This window comes from Leptopilina heterotoma, unplaced genomic scaffold, assembly GCF_015476425.1.
Source record: "Leptopilina heterotoma isolate Lh14 unplaced genomic scaffold, ASM1547642v1 Lhet_287, whole genome shotgun sequence".
Taxonomy (NCBI): domain Eukaryota; kingdom Metazoa; phylum Arthropoda; class Insecta; order Hymenoptera; family Figitidae; genus Leptopilina; species Leptopilina heterotoma.
The window spans coordinates 709,528-735,004 of NW_025110994.1; the positions used below are offsets into that span (position 1 = coordinate 709,528).

At 22.1% G+C, this 25,477-nt stretch overlaps 1 protein-coding gene across 1 annotated transcript in view; it reads right to left on the reverse strand.

Moving 5' to 3' along the window:
* Positions 1 to 17,759, reverse strand: part of LOC122504274 — a 39,259-nt gene extending 21,500 nt beyond the window's left edge. Inside the window, exons 1-2 of the mRNA XM_043615305.1 lie at positions 17,420 to 17,759; positions 7,915 to 8,064 (exon numbers count right to left, since the gene is read on the reverse strand). Coding sequence (XP_043471240.1) covers positions 7,915 to 8,064; positions 17,420 to 17,669 — 400 coding nt within the window. The 5' untranslated portion in view covers positions 17,670 to 17,759. The remainder of the gene's footprint in view (positions 1 to 7,914; positions 8,065 to 17,419) is intronic.
* Positions 17,760 to 25,477: the final 7,718 nt, after the last annotated feature.

The window sequence follows — 25,477 nt, forward strand, 5'->3', positions numbered from 1 at the left end:
TCTCATATTTAGAGGAAAAATCCTCTTCTAAATATCCTCTCAAAACAAAAATTCTACATTCCATACTTCCGGAAAATAATTAAATTTTGATGTTTATCAAAATAATTGAATTCTTTCAAAGAATTGTAACTTCTTCAATATTAGAAATTTATAAAAAAAAATTGGTAAATAATTGAATTCCTGTTATTATTTATGAAAATAATAAAATGTTTGCATACAATGTAGAATATTTTTTTCTTTAGTGTTTTTTTTTGCTACTTTTTTAAAATTAATTATATCGAGTACGAAGCCTTTATTTCTGAAACCGAGGTTTGAAAATTGATTTATTTAGTAAAGTTAATATTTAGTAGGTAATATTAATTAAATTAATTAATAATATTAAAACTAATATTTAGTCAAATTAATTATTCTGACTCTTAAAATATTGAATACCGTAAAAATATCGAAAATTAAAAATTCAAATCAATTTTTATTATATTATAAACTCTCTAAATTCAATATATGTGATTATAAATACATAATTATATCAGGATTCGTACTCGATAATTAATTTTAAAAAAGTGTCAAAAAGTAGCTTAAAGACAGAAAAAGATAGTAAAAAAGTAGCTATCGAAAAATTAAACTTGACTCAATTTTTTTATAATTTCTTAATTACATTTAAAAATAGAATAATTTTTCAAAAAAATATTTAAATACTTAAGATTTATTTTTTCTACTCAGGAATTAAAATATTTCAAATAATTTCACTGTAACGCATTTTTGAAATTTAACTATTTCTAAAAATTACAAAAGATCTTTCAAAATTTAATCCTACTTTTCTTGAAATAATAAAATAATTCAAAACTAATAATTTTATTTTATTCAATTCTAAAGCAATTCGTATTAGAAAGTTCTAGGAGAATTTAATTATTTAAATACAAAAATAAATAATTTATTAAATAATATTGAATAATTTAATAATTGAATATTTCTTAAAATTGAATTTTTACAAAGAACTTTATCAACATTTTCTAAATTAATTGAATTTTTACGAAGAATTCCATGAAAATTTTTAATAATAATTAAATTTATTCAAGAAATGTAATTAAAAATAAAAAAAAAATTATTACACTCTAAGAAAGAAATTATATCAAATTTTTTTAAATAATTAAATTTTTTCCAAGAATTTTATTCAAATTTTTAAGAATAATTGCGGAAGAATTATTTTTAACGAAATTAATTGAAAATTACATTAAAAATTAATACACACGATTTTTATAAATAGTTGAAAGAAATTCTTTGTGAACATAAATTATTTTCCAAATTTTCATTTGAAATTATTAAAAAAATCTGAATTATTTTCAAAAAAATTTAAAGAAATTCTTCAGAAAAATTTAATTATTCACGAAAACTAATAAAACTGTTCAAAAAAAAATTTTTATTTTCAATCAATAATTTTAATAAAATTTAATAATAAAATTATTAATTACAATTATTTATAAACATGATTATTTTAAAAACAAAAAAAATTCTTCATAAAATTCAATTACTTTCAAAAATTGCAATAAAAATGATCAAAAAACTTCATTATTTTCGAAAAAGTCAAATAAATCTTTTAAAGCAATTCAAATATTTTCATAAATAATAAATTGCTTCGTATGAATTCAATTATGCTCAAAAATTTTTTTAAATTCTCCTCAAATTTTCAATTATTTTTATAAAAAATAAAAATGGTCTCCAAAATTCAATTATTTTCAAAAGTTTTTTAAATAATTGCATTCTTGAGAAGAATTTTAAAAAATTTATTTTAAAGAAATGATTTTTTTCAAAAAATTTTATAAAAATTATGTTTTAAATAATTAAATTTCTTTGAAAATTCTTTATTATTTATGAAAATAATTGAATTCTTTTAGAAAAAATTGATTACAATTATATTGAAAACAATTCAATTATTATAAAGAATTTCATTTAAAGTTTTTAAAATAATTGAATTTTTTCGAAGAATTTTATTAAAATTTTTAAGAATAATTGTCTTTTTGCCGAATTCATTAAAAATTGTATTAGAAATAATTGAAATCCTTCAATTTTATTATTTATAAAAATAATTGAATTCTTGAGAAGAATTTTATAAAAATCGGTTTAAATAATTGATTTTTTTCGAAAAATATTAAGAAAATTCTGTTTTAAATAATTGAATTTCTGTGAAAATTTTTTTATTTATGAAAATAATTGAATTTTTGCAACGATTATTATTAAAATTTAAAAAAAAAATTAAATTCTTGAGAAGAATTTTTAAAAAATCCTTCTAAAGAAATGAGTTTTTTCAAAAAATTTAATGAAAATTGTGTTTTAAATAATTGAATTTTTTTAAAATTGTACATTATTATTTATGAAAATAATTGAATTCTTTCAAAAAATTTCAATACAATTATATTCAAAACAATTCAAAAAATAATTAAAATTCTGCGTTGAGTTTTAATTTAAAACAATTAAATTATTATAAAGAATTTTATTAAAATTTTTTTAAAATAATTTAATTTTTTCGAATAATTTTATTCAAATTTTTAAGAATAATTGTGTTTTTCGTCGAATTTATTTAAAATTTTATTAAAAATAATTGAAATCCTGCATTGAGTTTTAATATTTATGAAAATAATTGAATTCTTGCAACGATTGTTATTAAAAGTTTAAAAAATAATTGAATTCCTGAGTAGAATTTTATTATTTATAAAAATAGTTGAATTCTTGAGAAGAAGTTTATAAAAATGTAATTAAATAATTGAATTTTTTCGAAAAATATTAGAGAAATTCTGTTTCAAATAATTGAATTTCTTTGAAAATTGTATATTATTTATAAAAATAATTGAATTCTTTCAAAAAAATTTTATTTAAATTATATTGAAAACAATTCAATTATTATAAAGAATTTCATTAAAATTTTTTTATTTATGAAAATAATTGAATGTTTGCTAAGAATGTTATAAGCATTTTTTTTAAATATTATTCAATTCTTTTGGGAATTATTTTATTAAAATAGTAGATATTAAAAATCATTGAATCACGAAAAATTTGTGAAAATAATTGAATCGTTTCAAAGAATTTTATTAAAAATTCTCAAACATGAAAAAAAGTAGCTTTTAGATTGGAATTTTTACTGACATCTGGTGGTGACCTTGACGTTCCCAAGTGGAGAAATTAAACCACCATTTTATCCCTCAAAAACTATTAAATCCAATGTTTGAAAATTTTTCACAATATTTATGTTCTTGATTCCCTATTTTTCGAAACGTGGAGAAAATATTTTTAAAAAAATCATACTCGTTTCATTTTTCTACATAACAATTATGTATAACAATTATACAATTATAAATTCACAACTTCGAAAAACTTGAAAATAAAAATGCTAATTGAACTTGTAGAAAAAAAATGAACTTTTTGCATGTTTTGAAGAAGAAAAGTTTAAATTTTCAGTCATTATTAATGGCGATAATCAAGTAAAAATCCCAGGAACATTGCATGCCAAGAAAAGCATGAAACCTATTTGGGACACTTGTTTCCTGAAAATTTGTAAACATGCAAATGTAATTATTCCAATTGTCGTGGGGCAATGATTAATTTAAACACACTGCACTTCGTTTCGGGAGAAACCTATTTTGCAAAATTTAATAATACTAAAATAAATGAGCGCGTACAAATTAATGGCAAATGGGAATTTCATTTTTTTTCCTATTATGTGATATAAAAAGGGAAAAATTTAAATTTAAACGAAAAATTACATTAGTGCCGAGAGATTTTTATAATTTTTAATTAAAATTGTGTGGAATAAGATTTTCTCTATGTACAACTTTCAAATATTGTAGAATAATACAATTTTTAACTACATCGTATTTTCATTCATTATTAAAAATGTTTCCAGGAATAATAAAAAAAAAATTGTTTTTAATGAAGTATTCATTTTTTCTTCTTTTTAATAATTATACAAAAAAAGAATGGAAGAAAACAGGATATGTTTTTGATATAACGGAATTTTTTTTTAACAAAGAAAATGGTATAACAGTTCTTTAAAAAATATTATTTAACAGTTGCGTCACAGTTCTGATATATGCATACATAAAAGTGTCGAAAAAAAAATAAATAGAAAAAAAATATCTAAATAAAAGAAAATAGATAGAAAAGTAAAAATATACATAAATATTTTCATATTGACATTTCACTCGAGAATTAGATATGAGTGTAAGAATGAAACGAACATTCAACTGTAAAAAGTAATGGAATCAACAATAAATCCTATGTCAACCAATATTTCAAGTGCTTCTTTTATTCCAATCTCAAAGGACCAAGAAAGTTTTTCTTTCATTCTTTTTTCTTTTTCTATTTTTTTTTTTTTTTTTTTTTTTATCAAGGGTCTCAAGAAGGTTTCAATTACTTTAAAGTTTACAAGTTTCATCCCTGATATCTGGAAGGAAGAGAAAAGTGGATTTTCATTCCAGCCGCTGAAGAGCAAATTTTTTCCCCACAAAAACATTATTTTCATATTTACCCAAAGGAAAATTTTTAAATTTTATAATATAGAGAAGAGAAGATTGCTTTTGAGAATGCATTCGAACTGACTGTGAAAAATTCTCCATTCATTTTCCATTTCTACGCTTTCGAATAAAGCAATTTTAAAACTAATTTTATTTTTTTTTTTTACTTTTGCATGTCGAATATTATTTTTATTATTCACTTTTAATTAAAAAAATTGTAACAACAATAATTCTTCTCCGAAATGCAATTATTTTCAAAAATTTTAATAAAATTAATAACAAAATTTCAAATATTTTCATACATTTTCCTTTTAGTGATTTTCAATATCTACTATATTAATAAAATTTTCCAAAAGAATTCAATTATTTAAAAAAAATTTTTTTTAAATTCTTTGCAAAATTCAATTATTTCATGAATTATAAAAATTCCATAGAAATTCAATTATTTACAAATTTTTTATAAATTTTGTTCGCAATAAAATTCAATTATTTCTATAATAAAAATTATCGCAGAATTTCAATTATTTTTATAAATAGGTAATAAAATTCTCCTCCGAAATTCAATTATTTAGAAAAATTTGCTTCAATTCAATGATTTTCAATATCTACTATTTGATTAAAATTGTCCAAAAGAATTCAATTATTTTCAATATCTATACTACTTTAATAAATTTTTCCAAGAGAATTCAATTATAAAAAAAAATTGTAATAAAATTCTTTGCAAAATTCAATTATTTCATAAAAAATACAAATTTCACAGGAATTCAATTGTTAACAATTTTTTTTTTATAAATTTTGTTCGCAGTAATTAAATTATTTTCATAAATATAATAAAACTTATCACAGAATTTCAATTATTTTTATAAATAATAAAATTCTTTTCCGAAATTCAATTATTTCACGAATAATAGAAATTCCACAGAAATTCAATTATTTACAAATTTTTTATAAATTTTGTTCGGAATAATTCAATTATTTTCATAAATAATGAAACTCAGCGCAGAATTTCAATTTTTAACCGAATTTCTCGAAAAATGTTAGTATTCTTAAAAATTTTATTAAAATTCGTCAAAAGGATTCAATTATTTAAAAACTTATTGATAAAATTCTTCATATGAATTCAATTTTAAGAAACATTCAATTATTCAATAAATTATTTACTTTTTGTATTTAAATAATTGAATTCCGGTAGAATTTTCTATTAAAAATTCATATAAAAATGAATTTCAATTAAAATTTTAGACAATAATTGAATATTTAAAATATTATTGCGTGCATTTTTTTTAGAAACAATTGAATTTTGAACAGATTTCAAATTAAAATCTTAGAAAATTTGAAATTTTCATACTTTTAACTAACAATTCTGTAGAATTAATTTTTTTTTCACAAAGTTCTTTTTTAAAATTATATTTAAAGTTTTTATTCTCTAATATAATATTCACAATTGAAAATTTCCTAATTATCAAAATATCAAATTTTATAATTCTATAATTCAAATTTTATTATTTCAGTAAATTCATTTTTTAGGGAAAAAAATTTTTTTTAAATGACAATAAGATTAGACCTTATGGTCAGGGTTCAACTACAATTTAATTGACTTAAATAAAAATTATTTGATTTAATTAATTACTTTTTTGATTTAAAATAACCGTCTGCTTATTATAAAAAATTTTGTTTTCAGTGCATTATTTATTTATTATTTATTTAGAGAAACAAGTCCCTAGGGCTTCTTAAACTAAGAAACAGTTTAATAATTAACAATTCGTAACACTTTTGTTATGAATTTCATTTATCAAGTTTAATTAAAATTTATTAACTGTTATTTTCTTATTTTTTTTCTATTTTCTTAATAAATAAAATTAATTGACTTTCATAAAAATTATTTGTTTCAAGTTAATATTTATTTGTTAATTTAATAATATTTGTTAATTGAAATAAATAAATAAATTTGTGCTGATTTGTTATTTTAAAACGTAATTTTTATTATATATAAAATGAATATAAAATGAATATAAAATGTATATAAAATGAATATAAATTATAAAATGAATATAAAATTATAAAAAAATGACAAATTTGCAAAAATTCGTTTTATTTGTTTATTTGCTTTTATTGTGCAATTAATATAAATTCTGGTCACGTGATCGACTGGAAATTCCAGGAGGCAGGTAAAGCAAGGTTCCTCGGTTATGTGGGACATAGAACCGAACCGAAAGGCAATTAAGTAACTGTACACGCGAAAGAGTAAAAGACGAGTTTTTCAGAGCACACAAATCTTGTATATTATAGCGCACTCCTCTGATTTTAAGCTTTTAAAAATGTTTACACATACAGTATATAGATATAGAGTGAGAGAGAGAAACGAAAGACCTAGAGGCAAACTATTTTGTCAAGAAAAGAAGAATGAGACTTGAAGTTTTATAAAAATTTTCCACACTCGAGTTTTCTTGCGTTTTGCTTGTGTACATTTTAGGTATATAATTTTTTTTTCACAATTTTATTTATTTATTTTTTTTTATATTTTTTGCCGAGAAATCTCCGCAGAGAGTTAAGTATGATTGACTTGAATATCTCACTGCTTGCCCAAATAGCTTTTTCGTAATATATTCTTTATATTTCTCTAAGAATGAAAAGTCAACTTTAAAAGGAATCTTTTTTGTTTATTTATCCTGTTCCTCATCTCGAGTAGAAAAATGTTTTACCAAATGCAACGTTTTTACTGTTTGAATTTTTATGTTTCTCGTCTGAAAAAATTCTTTTATTTGAGAAGTGAACTGTTTTTGGATGAGAAAAAATGTGAGGTAAAAAAAATATTTTAGGGAAAACAGTCTCTTCTTTATAAAAATTTTACGTATAATTTTATGGTAACAGTTGTTACGAAACTGTTGCAAAACTGTTATGTAAAAAAGTGCCACACAGTTCTGCAAAAAAATACAGAACCGTTGAATTAAAATTAAATTAAATTTTAAAACAATTTTTAATTTAATTCAATTTAATTTAGTTTAATTCGATTTAATTAAATCTAATTCTATATAAATCTATTTAATTCAATTTAGTTCAATTTAATTCAATCTAATTCTATTTAATTCTATTTAATTCAATCTAATTCTATTTAATTTTATATTTAATTCTATTAAATTCGATTTAATTTAATTTAATTCAATCTAATTCTATTTAATTTTATTTAATTCTATTTAATTCTATTTAATTCTATTCAATTTAATCCAATTTAATTCAATTTAATTTAATTTAGATTAATTGCAATTGAATTAAATTGAATCAAAATTAAATTAAAAATAAAATATAAATTAGATTAAATTAAAACTAAATTAAGTTAAATTGAAAATTTTCTTTAAATCATAACTCGAATATTCTTAAGCGAAAGAAAATGGTAAAAATTGGAACTTACAAATGCAGCAAACACCAAAGCCAAGTGCACAAGGGCCGTGTGACTTGCCTTGTTGAATGCGACACTCATACGTGTTCATGCATATTCCCCGAAGTCGTTTATCTTCCGAGAGACACTCTTCCTCCACCGGAATGGGAAAAAAATTCAAAACTGTAACAAAAAATAAATATTATCATTTTTTCTTTACATTTTTTTTTGTTTGCTTCTGAAAAAAGTGTCAAATTTCAAAAATAAAAAAAAAAAATCTAGCTCACTATTTCTCCCTTTTCGAATGACAGGACACTCATCGATTGAAATATAAATCTCAACTTTCTGTTTGACGTTAAGTGATAATGGACAGAATGTTCGTATCTCACGGGGGACGAATATAGTCCAGTTGCTTTCAAACTAAAACCTTTTTAAAGGATAATGGTTCCAATACCATGGACGCACTGGTTGCAAAATAAATAATTTTCAAAAACAGAAATTATTTTTCAAAGAAAAATAATTTTCAAAAACAGAAATTATTTTTCAAAGAAAAATAATTTTCAAATAGAAATTATTTTTCAAAGAGAAATAATTTTCAAATAGAAATTATTTTTCAAAGAGAAATAATTTTCAAATAGAAATTATTTTTTAAAGAGAAATAATTTTCAAATAAAAATTATTTTTCAAAGAAAAAATGATTTCTAAACGGAAATTAATTCAAAACAAATTATTTCAAAAAAAAATAATTTCCAAACAGAAATTATTTTTAAAAAAAATAATAATATCCAAACAGAAATTATTTCAAAAAAAAATAATTTTCTAACAGAAATTATTAAAAAAAAAAAAATAATATCCAAACATAAATTATTTAAGAAAAAAATAATTTCCAAACAGAAATTATTTCAAAGAAAAATAAGAAATCTCAAAAATAATTTCCAAACGAAAATTAATTTAAAGAAAAATAATTTCCAAATGGAAATTATTTGAAATCAAAATAATTTTCAAACAGAAATTATTTTAAAGAAAATTAATTTCCAAACAAAGAATTTATTTCAAAGAAAAATAATTTCCAAACAGAAATTATTTCAGAGACAAATAATTTCCAAGCAGAAATTATTTCAAAAAAAAAAAAAAAATTTACAAACGGAAATTATTTGAAATCAAAATAATTTCCAAACAGAAATTATTTCAAAGAAAAAGAATTTCCAAACGGAAATTATTTTAATGAAAAATAATTTCCAACCGGAAATGATTTTAATGAAAAATAATTTCCCAACGGAAATTATTTCAACGAAAAATAATTTCTAAAAAGAAATTATTTCAAAAAAAAAATAATTTCTAAATAGTTTTTAAAAAAATACGTTCAATATAATTTGAAAATAATTCAAAATAATAATCAAACTAATAAAAAGAATTAAAGAAAATAATTTAAGGGGAGGGTACACCGATATTTTTAATTATATCAAGAAAATAATTTAAATATTCTACAAAATCATTTTTAAGACAATTTTTTATGAGGAATTCAAAAGTCAAAAAATAAAATAGGTCAGAAAATATTTTCAGAAATTATTAAATTTCTTAATTTCAGAAAATATTAAAATGGGTTTTAAAGACAGATTCTTAAAAAACTGAATTTAAAGAAAATAAATTGAAAATAATTGAAAGAAAATAAGTTGAAAATTAATTAATTTAATTAATTAATTTTTCTATTTTTTTGTCTCAATTTGATATCTTTAGAAAAACTGTGAATTGAAGAAAAGTAAACTAAAATTAATTGGAAGAAAATAAGTTGAAAATATTTTAAACTGTAGAAAGAAAATAATTTTAAAATAATTTTTGAAAAACCTTATAAAATAATTTATTAAATTCCTTTTTGAACAAAAAAAAAAGAAAAATTGTATTTTTCTGAACTGTATTGTTATTGTTATTGTTGTCACTGTAACAATGACAGTGTAAACATTAATATAGAGCAATGTAAACACTAATTAAAAAAAAAGCTAGGAGAACAATGTTGAAAAGGTTTTTTTTTTGTCCCCCTTTTGAACTTTGTTCTCATCTCGTAAAAAGTGCGCCTTCTCAAAAAGCTGACTCGACTCATTGAAGATCTGAGTTTTTAAGTGGGTGTCGAGACTGAATTAGAGTCTTAAAGTGTTCGCCATAATTCGCACCTCTTCTACTTTGTTTCAGTGTTTCGTACTTTTCCACTTAATCGCCTCACTATTCATTACAAAATACATGTATATATATATACAATTTTATTTTCAAGTGATTAATTATTTATCAAGAAGGAAAAAATTGAGCATCATTAGAAAAATCATATGAAAAAAAAGTGTGACAAAAAATAGCTATAAAAAAAATAGCAAAATCTTAGAAATAGAATTTTGTAATATTAAATCTAATATAACTAAAAATTATAAAACTTTTCTCAAAATTTCCCCTAAAATCTTATCTAAATAAATAGCTATCTATTTATAATAGAAAATAAATAAATAGTTATTTATATTATCAAAAATATCGCTATTTATAAATATAATATAAATATGTGAAACTTATTTCCCTTGAGAAATTGTTCTTGAAATTTAGATTCATGAACGACGACAAGCCACAACTGAATAATTCCTTAGAGTACTTTATAGTTTGGCGAGACATTTCAGCAAGGGAATCTGGCATTGCTTGAATATTTCCACGTAGTTCAAAAATTGCATTTAAAATTTAACTCGAAAGTTTGAAAAATCAACTAAAATGAAGTTTTCGATTTTCTTAAGATATTTTCCCCCAAAGACACTTATAATTAATGAACTAATAATTATTTTTCGAAAAACTAATAAGAAAGTTGCTTAAACTGTCTCCTGTTTTGAACTTGTATTTAAAATTTTGATATTCAGGATAAAGACAAAAATTTGATTTTGTTTTTTACTGACTTTTCCCTGAATTTCTAAAGAGAAATTTAATTATTTCTCTATAATTATTACTATTAAAAAAAAATTCAAGGGGTTTTCAAATTTCTTATTTTAATGTGAATTCAATAAAATTTAATTCAAAATATTTTTCCAGTATTTTTGATAAAATTTTATGAGATTTCCCTGATTGCTGAAAAAATTCCAAGTGTCTTCAATTTTTAATTGAAAAAATTTAACTCTTATTCAATAAAATTTAATTCAAAACATATTTTTCCAATAATATTTTGATAACAATCCTTGACATTTCTCTGATTCCTATAGAAAAAAATTTTAATTGTTTTCAAATTTCAATTTTCAATTCAAAAAACATTTCTTCAATATTTCTGATAAAATTTCCTAACATTTCCCTGATTCCTTTCAAAAAAGTTCAATTATTTTCAATTTTCAATTCAAAAAATTCAATTTATATTCAATAAAATTGAATAAAAAAAAAATTTCTTCACTATTTCTGGTAAAATTCTCTGACATGTCCCTGATTCCTATACAAAAAAATTCAATTCTTTTCAACTTTTAATTCAAAAAATTCAATTTATATTCAATAAAATTGAATTCAGAAAATAAATGTTTTTAATTTTCAAATATCAATTTTCAATTCAAAAAATTCAATTTAAATTCAATAAAATTGAATTAAAAAACTATTTTTTCACTATTTCTGGTAAAATTCTCTGATATGTCCCTGATTCCTACAAAAAAATTTAATTCTTTTCAATTTTCAATTCAAAAAATTCAATTTATATTCAATAAAATTGAATTCAGAAAATAAATGATTTTAATTTTCAAATTTCAATTTTGAATTTAAAAAATTCAATTTAGATTTAATAAAACTGAATTCAAAAAATATTTCTTCACTATTTCTGGTAAAATTCACTGACATTTCCCTGATTTCTATAAAAAAAATTTGAAGTGTTTTCAATTTTCAATAAAAATATGTCAACTGCGATTCAATAAAATTCAATTTAAAAAATAGATTCAAATTGAATTTTAGCTACTAAAAAAATAAAACAATTTTTAATAAAATAATTGTTTTAAAAATTTAAGTAGATATATTTTTGAATAATTCAATTACAATGAAAAAGGAATAAATGAATAAAAATTAAAGAATAAAAAACCCAGAATAAATAAAAAATAATAAAAATTTAAAGAATTTTTTAAATAAATAAGTTAATTATTACTTTCTTTTCAAGAATTGAAATTTTGAAAATTTTAGTATAAAACTTTGTAAAATTGATTTTTTTTAAATCAGAACAGTTATAATTACAATCTTGTCTAAGTTAATTATAATTTATTTAATTATTATAATTTATTTTAAAAAAGTTATTCTAGAATTTAATTATTTTAAACTATTTTAATTATTCTCATAGAATTAACAAAATTGACGGCATTATTTCAAAAATAATTAAAATAATTGTAAATAATAATAATAATTTGTAATTCTAAATTATTTTTTAGGGTGAAAAAAATATTCAAGAATTTAAATTTTTTGAATTTTTCCAAACTATTTTTCAACACTAAAGTCCCGAATTTTTGTAGTATTTCTTGAAATTAAATATTTTTTAAATATTTTTGTACAAATTCTTGACATTTCCTTGATATCTGTTAAAAAAATTCAACTGTTTTTAATTTTCAATTCAAAAAATTCAACTCAGATTCAACAAAATTGAATTCAAAAAATATTTTTCCAGTATTTTTGATAAAATTTTCTCCAATTCCCCTAATTCCTACAAAAACAATTGAAGTGCTTTTAATTTTCAATTAAAAAAAATATTCAACTCCGATTCAATGAAGTTCATAATTCAAAAAATTGATTCAAATTCAATTTCAATTATTAAAAGAATAAAACAAAAGGATTTAGATTAAAAAATAAAATTTTAATTTTTTAAATAAAAGCTATACCGTCGTTGGAATTTTAATTATAATTAATTTTTTTTTTATTATTTATTTTTAAAAATTCGATAATTTTCAATAAATAAAACAAAAATATTTCAAAACCCTAATAAGAATTTTAAAGAATATTTTTCGAAGCTTTATTTCTCAACGTTTTTTAAAAAAAATTAAGAATTTAAATCTTTTAAAAATTGACTAATATAACAAATATTTTAATTTCAATTCTTTTAAAATTTAATTATTTTAGATAAAATTTGAAACTTGTAATGTCAATGTCAAAATTTGTCTCATTTAAAATAACAAAAACCTAATGAAATCTAATAATTATACACAGAAAATTGTGGGGTATTATTTTAACATCAAAAATGGGTTAAAATAATCTGCAATGCTTTAATCCATCAGGGATTAAAAAAATTCATCGAAGGATAATTTTTTCAAAATATCTTAAAAATGATTTGGTATTGATTAAGACACATTTTTTTCATGGAAAAAAATATTCTAAGAAAATAATAAATGTCTAGGTAATAAAACAACCAGTAAAATAACAAATGACCAATAAAATAACAAATGACTTATAAAATCAGAAATGACCAATAAAATAACAAATGACCAATAAAATCACAAATAACCAAATAAAATTTTAAATTAAAATATAAAAATTGATTACAGTAGCATTAAATAATTCAATAGTTTAACGTATGCAACTAAAACATTGTTATACACGCAGTTTAATATAATTCTATGATACACCAGAATTATTATAATATAATGGCTTTAGAGAATTAAATTGAAAGTTAAATTGTTATTCATTGTACGCGCGTAGGCAATGTAATTAAAATTATATATTCACAAAGCAAGATGATTTATCGGTTGTAGATGTGAAATTTTCTGTGTATATATCTCTCTCTCTCTCCTTTTCAGGAATAGTTTAATTTAATTGATACTTGAATATACTCTAAAAGTCCTACACCAAGCTTTTCACTTTCAGTATAATTTCATTCAATTATAAAGTTAAATTGCCTCAGGTTTAGAACTTTTATTGTAATAAAGTCATTAGAAGCAACATATTACATATTGACATTCAAAGAGGAAACGCTACTGCTTCAAAGTTACAATTTGAGCGCATTATAATATATAAATCTTTTGTGTATTATCTCCTCATAATAATTATCTCCTCTAGATAAATATTAAATAACGGCAAAAAAAAGTTTCTTCTTTTTAATTAATTTTCCTTCATTTCATTAAAACATCATGTTTGTGCCAATTAATGATTTTTGACACTAATTTTTCCTAATTAATAAACATTCCAAAGAGGGGGATTAACTTTTTTCAATTCGTTAATTAGCAACAGTGTTAATACTGTTAATTAACTTTACTTATTAACTTTACGGTTTATTATTAACTTTACCTGTTTATTACCGCACTAGTTAGATAAATCCATCTACGTACCTTTGAATTAAAGTTTTTAGCGAGGATAATCGAGAATTATAGATGTATGAGTATATATATATATATATATTTGTACGAAAGTTGGAAATTATTTTGATATAAGCAAACATTTCAAAATTAGAATGAGACCAAGTTTATTGAACCGGAGGTCAGAGGTGCAAATAAACCGTTATGAAAATTAATGCACATATAAAACATATCAGAATGATAAAATCATTTAAAATACTTAAAATACTTAAAATACACTTGATAAATAAAGCGATGTTCCATTTGATAAAAATGAAAAAGCTATACTTGTTCTCTTCGATCGTAATAATTATACTTTTATAATATACATTTGCATACATATATATATATATATATATAGTTTCTGAATCGATTTTTAATTAACTCTGCGTCGAGAATAATTTTAAAAATAAAAATTTCAATTGAAAATTTGATAATGAATTCAATTGCGCAAAAAACTCGATAATTAATTTTAAAAAAGTAGCAAAAAGTAGCCTTCCAACTAAAAAAAAGTAGCAACGAATTTTATATTATTCATGACAGAATTTAAATATTTATAAAAATAATTTAATTCCAGCAAAGAATTTTAGAAAAATTTTTAAATAATTCATTTCTTTCGACTAATTTTATGAAAATTCTAATTTAAATAATTGAATTCCTGAGACATTTTTATTATTCATGAAAAGAATTGAATTCTCAGAAAGATTTTTACAAAAAATTTCTAAATAATTGAATTCTGTTTGGAAATTTTATGAAAATAGATTGAAAAATCGTAGATATTGAAAATCATTGAATTGCGAAAAGTTTGTAAAATTAATTAAATTTTACAAAGAATTCTATTGAAATTTTTGACAATAATGAAATGTCTGTTTGGTATTTTAATAAAATTTTTTTTGAAAATAATTCAATTCCTAAAAAGCATTTTATTATTTATGAAAATAATTGAATTATTGCGAACGATTTTATTAGAATTCTTTTTAAAAATAATTGAATTCTTCTGATCAATATTGTTATTTATAAAAATAATTGAATTTTGCAAAGAACTTTACTAAAATGCCTCAAAATAATTGAATTCCCGGGAATAATTTTGTTATTTATCTTTAAATAATTTAATTCTCGAAAATAATTTGAAAAAAACCTTTTTTTCAAATAATTGTTTTTTTCTCGAGGAATTGAAATTATATTTTTTAAAATAATTCCATTTTTTGAGCAATTCCTGTAAAATTATATTAAACAAAATTGAAATCCGCAGATGAATTCTATTATTTATAAAAATGATTGAATAGTTCTAAAGAATGTTATTAAAATTTTCAAAAATAATTCAATTCTTTCGAAGAATTATTTATGTAAATAATTGGATTCTTGGGAAGAATTTTATTAAAATCTAAAAAAATAATTGAATTTCTGTGAAAAATTCTAATATTTGTGTAAATAATTGAATTCTTCCAAAGAATTAAAAGAAACCTTTTTTTCAAATAATTAATTTTTTCGAGGAATTGAAATTATAATTTTTAAAGTAATTACATAACATTTTTTGAGCAATTCCTGTAAAATTATATTAAAAGTAATTGAAATCCTTCGATGAATTTTATTATTTATGAAAATAATTGAATTATTACGGAAAATTTTATTAAAATGTTGAAAAAGAATTGAATTTCTCTGAGAAATTTTGTTATTTTTGAAAATAATTGAATTCTTCATGAGAATTTTACAAACATTATTTTAAATAATGAATTTTTTTGAATTATAATAAATACTATGAAAATTTTATTTTAAATAATTGAATTCTTGTGGAAAATTTTATTTCTAATAAAATAATTAAATTTTTCGATTAATTAATTTGAAATTAAATATTTTTTAAATTTGAATTTTTATAAAGACTTTTATCAACATTTTTTAAAAGAATTGAATTTTTACGAAGAATTGCATTAACATTTTTTATAATAATAAAATTCATTCAAGAAATGTAATTGAAAAGTTGAATATAATATTATTACACTCTAAGAAACAAACTATATCAAATTATTTTTAAATAATTGAATTTTTTTTTGGAAAAATTTATTCAAATTTTTAAAAACAATTGCGTTTTTAGCGGAATTTATTTAAAATTATATTAAAATCCTGCGATAAAATTTATTATTTATGAAAATAATTGAATTTTTGTCACCGAAGTTTAATAAAGTTTTTAATATAATTGCCCTCTTGAGAAGAATTTTAAAAAATCTCTTCAAAAAAATGATTTTTTTTCAAAAAATTTTATGAATAAATTGTGTTTTAAATAATTGAATTTCTTTAAAAATTATATATATTATTTATGAAAATGATTGAATTCCTTCAAAGAATTTTATTCAAATTAAATTGAAAACAATATTTAATTATTATATGAAGAATTTCATTAAAATTTTTTTTAAAATAATTGAATTCTTTTAATAAATTTTATTAAAATTTTTAAGAAAGGTTGCGCATGTTTTGCGAAATTCATTAAAAATTTTATTAAATATAATTGAAATTCTGCGATGAGTTTTAACATATTTATGAAAATTATTGAATTCTTGCAACGATTATTATTAAAGTTTTAAAAAATAATTATTGAATTCCTGAAAATGTTATTCTAAAATTGAATTCCAGTGGAAATTGTATTATTTATGAAAATAATTGAATTGTTGATGAATTTTATCATTTTCTCTTCTAAATAATTGAATTCTTTTGCGAAATTTTATGAAAATACCAGATATTGAAAATAAATTGAATTTCGACTTTTTTTAAAAAAATAATTGAAAATTTGAAAAAAAGTAGTAAATAGTAGGTTTTAGTAGATGAGTGCGAAGCCTGATAGAAGAACAAAAAAACGAAATTAATACAAACGAAGTTAGCTTTGAGATCTCTCATAAAAAGGGGTATATAATCCAGCTAGACTGATAGAGAACGATTTCATGTTCTATTTACTCTAAAAAACTCGTAAATCGACTCGTAAATCGCATTTGTTTTGGGCTTTTTTTTTATTAACGATTGTTGAAGCAGTAAATGAAGAGTTTTCCTCTTGGAAAACTGGAGCCCGAACACCAACTGTCGTGATAGGTGGCAAGTCAATTACTGCTAGGCAGTGATCGACGAACGAGTAATTAGCAAAGTACACAGAGAGAGGAGAGAGAGAGAGAGAGAGAGTATCGGAGGATAAGAGGAATGAAGAGAAAGAGGGGGGAGAGAGGAGAAGTTTATTGGAGCAATTGAATACTCACCCCTAGCAAGTCGTGCACTAGAATCATTTGATTCTAAAACATTTGAGTTCTCCAATTGGGATGTGGACCAAAATTTAAATGAAGGCCACTGATAAGTTGGTACCACATGTGAAACAAGAATAATTACACAAGTCACACAAGTAGGATAAAATTTTTGACACTTGAAAGATTCACGTTTTTTTAAGTGAATTTGTGTAAAATTTCGAATGAAATGTAATGAAAATAGAATTATAAAACACCATGAGATCATGGTCGAGACGTCATTGACCGACGTTCCAACCGCATCTCTTTTATTGGCACGATGCTTTCGTGTATTCTCAAGGTCTACCACTGGCACTGACGCGGAAGACCATAAGGAAACTGGGTGACCAGACCCCTTCTCCTCAATCTAATACTCACACGAATACTTCTTTTCTCAACGTCATCCATGAGTTTTATATCTGCATACCTGATATTCTTTAAACGAGAAAATTCAATGTTAATTCAATGTTAATAAAAAAATTATTTTTCTGGTCCTAAACTATGGCTAGAACAATACCAAATTATATCAGGGTTACCAAAATTAATTTAATTCACAATTAATGAAAAGTAATCACAGCCGATAATCAGAAGATGAAAAATTATTTTTTGACGAAACTTTAACTTCTGTTTACTAATTCAAATAAATTTTTACTGGTCCTAAACTATTTCTAGAACAATTCTAATTAGTATCTAGGTCATCAAAATTTATTTAATTCACGATTCATAAAAAGTAACCACAGCCGATAATCAGCAGAAGATGAAAAATTATTTTTGAGCGAACTTTATCTTCTGTTTACTAACAATTTTTAGTCATACAATTTTTTACTGGTCCCAAACTATTGCTAGAATAATTCCAAATAATATCTGGGTCATAAAAATTAATTCAATTCACAATTCATAAAAAGTAACCACAGCCGATAATCAGCAGAAGATGAAAAATAATTTTTTGGTCAAACTTTGTTATTTGTTTATTCACAGTTTAGTATAAAAATTATTTTCTGGTCCTAAACTATGACTAGAACAATACCAATAAATATTTCAGACACTAAAATGAATTTAATTTACAATTTATAAAAAGTAACCACAGCCGATAATCAGCAGAAGATGAAAAATAATTTTTTGAGCAAACTGTGTCTTTTGTTTATTAACAGTTGTTAATGAAAAATTAGTTGCTGTTCCTAAACTATGGCTAGAACAATACCAAATATTATCCGGGTCACCCAAATTAATTTATTTCACAATTAATGAAAAATAACCACAGCCGATAATCAGCAGAAGATGAAAAATAATTTCTTGGTCAAACTTTGTCATTTGTTTATTCACAGTTGAGTATAAAAATTATTTTCTGGTCCTAAACTATGGCTAGAACAATACCAATCAATTTCTGGGTCACCCAAATTAATTTAATTCACAATTAATAAAAAGTAACCATAGTACAATTTCTTTCAAATTTACATAACTGGAGGACTTTTTCATCACTAATTTATATAGTATTCATCGAGTTAAAAACTAATAATTCAAATTAAACCATGCGTAAAATATTAAAAACAAAATTTATCATTGAGAGTATACAAAAAATTGAATGACTCCAATTTGAATGATTCGAGTATTGAGACCATTCCAATCAATTTCATTCAATTTGGATTAATCGAAAAGTGGAAAAAAGCCAATCCATTCATAAACTAAACGTCACGCTTTTCAGCACATTTTTTTTACATCTTCATCCACACCATGTTGTCACGTGACAGGTGTACAGAGACATACATTACTCAAAATCAACAAAATTTTATACCGTTATAGCTATATATGTATATCAATTTGCCTCACGTCCGCCCTTTATAACCATTTAATAAAATCGATTGATAGATTGCATTTAGTTGGTTTTTATATAGGGATGAAAAAAAAATGAAGAAAACTTTGTCGAATCAATCAATTTTCCCTAAATGGGTTAAAGTCTTATACATGTAGGATAGAGAGGGTGGAGGAGGGGATTCAATATTGCTGTGACAAGTTGACGCATTTAACTATGCAGGTTACTTTTTCACACTTTTCAATGGTGCGATAAATATTCAACCCCGAATATGTCAATATCACAATATTATTTAGTTTATTTTTATTTTTATACAATTTTTCGGTGCGAAATAATTGCTAGTATGTGAGGTAAAAATATGTGAGCTTTTTATATTACTTCCTTGCTATTTTTGATTCTAGTCAGGGATTTTCGTAACAGCTTTGCCTAAATCCATTTTGATATAGGGAAGATTATTCTACAAGACTTTGTACGCGGTTAAATTTCTAAAGTCAAGAATCTTTTCAATTAAATTCCTTTTTTATTCTGCATTCACTTTTTTCTCTTCTTTATTGAAAAGTGCACTTAGGAAAAAGCGTATATGGTGCAATTTTAAATATAACATCTAAATTCTAAGTAATTTTTTTTGCGTTTTAAGTGAAAAATCAATTCTTCTTTTTCACAGGGCTCGAAACAGTGAAAGTATTTAAAAATTTCTAAATTTTTAATAAATATAAAATTAATATTAAAAATTATTAGCCTAGAACAGCGATTATGATCCTAGACTAATCGGCCTTTTTCGAGTAGTGGGGGGTCGAGGCAAAATCGCTATAAAGGTATCTACACAACAGTTAAACTGCGCACAAAATCAAAGTCTTGAGGCAACGTAAAGTCCAATGTAGGTAACAGCTGATTACAAGTTTTCGATAGTTACGGTATGCGAGATATAGTTTCACTCTTGAATGTCTGGAATGGAGTGAATGGGTTTGCTACAAATGCGATAATCCCCTGACAGGACAAGGAGAATCCAAACCAGTGAATTCGGACGAACGCAGCCAAATAGCCTAGACATCTGGGCCACTACTCTCTTCCATGAATAGACGCACTTTACAAAGATGACTGCGTACTTTTCCTGCAATTTTGGAATCAATAAATCCAATTCCATTGCGATATCATGATGAATTCCCAAAATGCATATATAGATAGTAAACGCCGATAACATCATCTCACAATGGTGATTTAAATTCTACTCTCCTTGTCGTGCGGGCATTGTCATTTATCATCGAAACAATGACAGCGAAATGTATTTAATACAATATTTAATAAAATTAATATTACCAAAAAAAAAAAATAATTACAAAATAAAATTTTAAATTTAGCAGAAAAAAGGACCGCATCAAAATAAAGTGACAGTGATAATTGAAATAACGTGATTGTCAACCGTTAATGGAGGAATTAATCTAATGGCCTAATATATACTCTTCGGGAAATGACCACAATTTATACGAATTATTACACCCTAAAGCAGGCGCACCCATATATTATTATTTCTGATTTAACCACGTTCCACACACATATAACATAAATATACCAAAAATAGGGTGAAAGCATTCTAATGTATTAAAAACCATAATGCATTGCATATTATAATAATCATTACAAACACCATTTAAATGTAAATTTAAATTACAAATTTAAATAGAAGGAAATAAATTTAAATAGAAGGAAATAAATTTATATTTACTTAAATAGAATTCTCCCTCCAGGACACTGGGAATATTAGAAAATTTATTTTCATTTCGAGTTGAAAAGTTAAGAGTGGAAAATGGGTTGAAAGTTTCATTACACTATATATACTAGCTACTACTGCTACGACCTTTGAGGTTTGCATGGCAAACATCTGCCTTTATTTTTGTTTATACATTGTGGTCCTTGTGAATTTTATACTGATTTTACTTTAAACATTTGTACAAAAAAAGGAGTATATTAACGCTTATTTTTGCTTTAAAGGTGTTTTGAAGAGTATAGAAAAATATAAGCAGTAAAAAAATATGAATTTAATAAAAAAAATTTAAAGAATTTAGATTCTTGAAATATTTTAATAATAATAAAATAAAAAATTCAATTATTTTCAAACACAATAAAATTGCTCATAAAAATTCAATTATTTTCCAAAATTTTAATCAAATTCTTTGAAAAAATTCAATTAATTTAGTAAAAAAGTAAATTCTTCGCAATAATTCAATTATTTTCCAAAACTTTAATATAATTATTTTTTTGTCTCAATTTGATATCCTTAAGTGGGACAACTAAAAATTTCGCTAATATAGTGAAATTTTAAGCTGCTCCAGGTAAATATTTCTTTTCGTCAAGTAAAATATAGGAAAACTTAGGAAAATATAGTAAAATAGCAATAAAAAATAGTAAAATATAGTAAAGTTTACAAAAGCGAAGAAACTTATAGTAAAATAGCAAAAAAAAAAATAGTAAAATATAGTAAAATATCAACAAAAAAAAGTAAAATATAGAAAAACGTAGGAAAATATAGTAAAATAGCACACAAAAAAATAGTAAAATATAGTAAAATACTCTCTAACTCTGAATCAGTTAAATTCCACTGAAAATCAGTGAAATTTGACTGAAAATCAGTGACTTTATTCTCGCCATTTGAATCAGTGGAATTTCACTGAAAATCAGTTAAAAGCCTTAAAAATAAATTAAATTTCAGTCCTTTTCCACTGATTCGCCAATTAAGAAACTACTGAAAATTTCTGTCACACATATTAAAAATTTCAGTTTCTTTTTAATTATAGCTACACAGTAAATCGTGAGGTATTAAAAAGTATTGCAGATTAAATTAACACCAAAAAAAGGTTAAAATAATCAACTTTCGTGTTATTTTTTAAGATGAATGAAATTTTAGTTCATTAAATTTTTTTATAACTGTAAAACATGAAGATATCGATAACTACGAGTCTTCGACTCGAAGTGATCGATTTCTTCATATTTTATAATAATTAAAGATGACCAAGTAATAAAATCATTATTTTATATTATAAGAATATTATACTTCTTCAAAATTATTTTCATTATTTCAATTCAATTATTATTTTCAAAAAATTTTTAACTACAATTTTACTTTATATCAATTATTTTTAATAATTTTTAAAAAAGTTCTTTGGCAATTTTCAAATCCATTTGTTTACAATATTCCATTTCACGAAATTTTAATTATTCCTAAATTCTTTAATTAAATGCATATTAGAAAATAAAAACTTCAAATAATATAAAAAAAAATTCAATTAAACTTTCTCAAAAAATATTAATTTAAAAATTCACGCTATATTGCTTTTAATATTCAATTATAATCTAAAATTTTAACTGAAATTCGTTTTTAATAAAAAATAAAAATCAATTTTTATTAGAAAATTCTACAAGAATTTAATTATTTAAATGCAAAAGTAAATAATTTATTGAATAATTGAATGTTTCTCAAAATTAAATTCTCATAAAGAATTTTAGTAACAAATTTTTAAATAATTGAATTCTTTTGTCGAATTTTATTAAAACTTGCATGAATATAATTACTTTTAAAACGCTGCGATGAGTTTTATTATTAGTAAAAATAATTAGATCCTTAAGAAGAATTTTATTACTCTTGAAAATAATTGAATTTCTGCAATAATTTGAAACTTCTCTAAAATTAAATTTTTTCTAATGTTTTTAACTAAAATTCTTTAGTAAATTCATTTTTTTAAAATAATTTTTAAAAAAGTTCTTTGAAAATTTTCAAATTCATTCGTTTACAATTCAATTTTATAAAATTTCAATTATTGGTAAATTCTGCAATTAAATATTATATTAAACAATAAAAATTTGAAATAATTTCAATAAAAATCCTATTAAACTTTTAAAAAGAATTAATTCTACAGAATTGTTTGTCAAAAATATTAAAAATTAAGAATTTCAATGATTTTAGTTTGAAACTTTTTCAAAATTTAATTATTTCTATAAAAATACACATTATAATGCTTTTAATATTTAATTATAATCTAAAATATTTAATTTTAAAAATTTTAAAACCATTTTTATTAGTAAATTCTATGAGAATTCAATTATTTCAATACAAAAAAAAGAATTTATTAATTTCATGTTTCTTGAAATTAAATTTTCATAAAAAAATGTTATCAACAAATTTTTTAAACCATTAAATTCTTTGGATGAATTTTAATAAAATTATTAAGAATAATTACATTTTTCAAGGAATTCGATTAAAATTGCATTAAAAATAAATAAAATTCTGCAATGAGTTTTATTATTTATGAAAATAATTGAATAGTTGCTAATAATTTTAGGTGCCGTGAAAATAGCGACCCGCCAACCGCCAGACGCCTCACAAATCCATAGGCGTCGCCACAGAATAATTCGAAATGATCAATTTTTCATTCTTTCCTTTTCGCGATAATCTCTGTCACTATAGAGTTAAATAAAAATATTCTACGAACATAATTTAACATATAAATCAATTGTATATTAACAATTAAATTTTTTAAAGCTCTTTGCTTCACAATACTCAAAAATTCGATTGTCTGCTAATTGGCGGATGGAGTATTTTGACAAGTAATTTTACCAAAATTATTTCACTAAAATAAATTCTTGTTAAAAAACATCTAAGGAACAATAGGCAACAACAAAATCAATTGTTTATTAACAATTAAATTTTTTAAAGCTCCTTGCTTCACAATACTCAAAAACTCGATTGTCTGCTAATTGGCGGATGGAGTATTTTGACAAGTAATTTTACCAAAATTATTTCACTAAAATAAATTCTTGTTAAAAAACATCTAAGGAACAATAGGCAACAACAAAATCAATTGTTTATTAAAAATTAAATTTTTTAAAGCTCCTTGCTTCACAATACTCAAAAACTCGATTGTCTGCTAATTGGCGGATGGAGTATTTTGACTAGTAATTTTACCAAAATTATTTCACTAAAATAAATTCCTGTTAAGAAACATCTAAGGAACAATAGGCAACAAGAAAATCAATTATCTATTAACAATTAAATTTTTTAAAGCTCCTTGCTTCACAATACTCAAAAACTCGATTGTCTGCTAATTGGCGGATGGAGTATTTTGACTAGTAATTTTACCAAAATTATTTCACAAAACTTAATTCTTGTTAAGAAACATCTAAGGAACACTAGGCAACAACAAAATCAATTATCTATTAACAATTAAATTTTTTAAAGCTCCTTGCTTCACAATACTCAAAAACTCGATTGTCTGCTAATTGGCGGATGGAGTATTTTGACAAGTAATTTTACCAAAATTATTTCACTAAAATAAATTCTTGTTAAAAAACATCTAAGGAACAATAGGCAACAACAAAAACTATTGTTTATTAACAATTAAATTTTTTAAAGCACCTTGCTTCACAATACTCAAAAATTCGATTGTCTGCTAATTGGCGGATGGAGTATTTTGACAAGTAATTTTACCAAAATTATTTCACTAAAATAAATTCCTGTTAAGAAACATCTAAGGAACAATATCCAACAACAAAAACAATTGTTTATTAACAATTAAATTTTTTAAAGCTCTTTGTTACACAGCACTCAAAAATTCGATTGTCTGCTAATTGGCGGATGGAGTATTTTGACTAGTAATTTTGACATAGTTATTTCACTAAAATAAATTCTTGTTAAGAAACATCTAAGGAACAATAGGCAACAACAAAATCAATTGTTTATTAACAATTAAATTTTTTAAATCTCTTTGCTTCATAATACTCAAAAATTCGATTGTCTGCTAATTGGCGGATGGAGTATTTTGACAAGTAATTTTACCAAAATTATTTCACTAAAATAAATTCTTGTTAAGAAACACCTAAGGAACAATAGGCAACAACAAAATCAATTGTTTATTAAAATATAAATTTTTTAAAGCTCCATGCTTCACAATACTCAAAAACTCGATTGTCTGCTAATTGGCGAATGGAGTATTTTGACAAGTAATTTTACCAAAATTATTTCACTAAACCTAATTCTTGTTAAGAAACATCTAAGGAACAATAGGCAACAACAAAATCAATTGTTTATTAACAATTAAATTTTTAAAAGCTCCTTGCTTCACAATACTCAAAAACTCGATTGTCTGCTAATTGGCGGATGGAGTATTTTGACTAGTAATTTTACCAAAATTGTTTCACTAAAATAAATTCTTGTTAAGAAACACCTAAGAAACAAT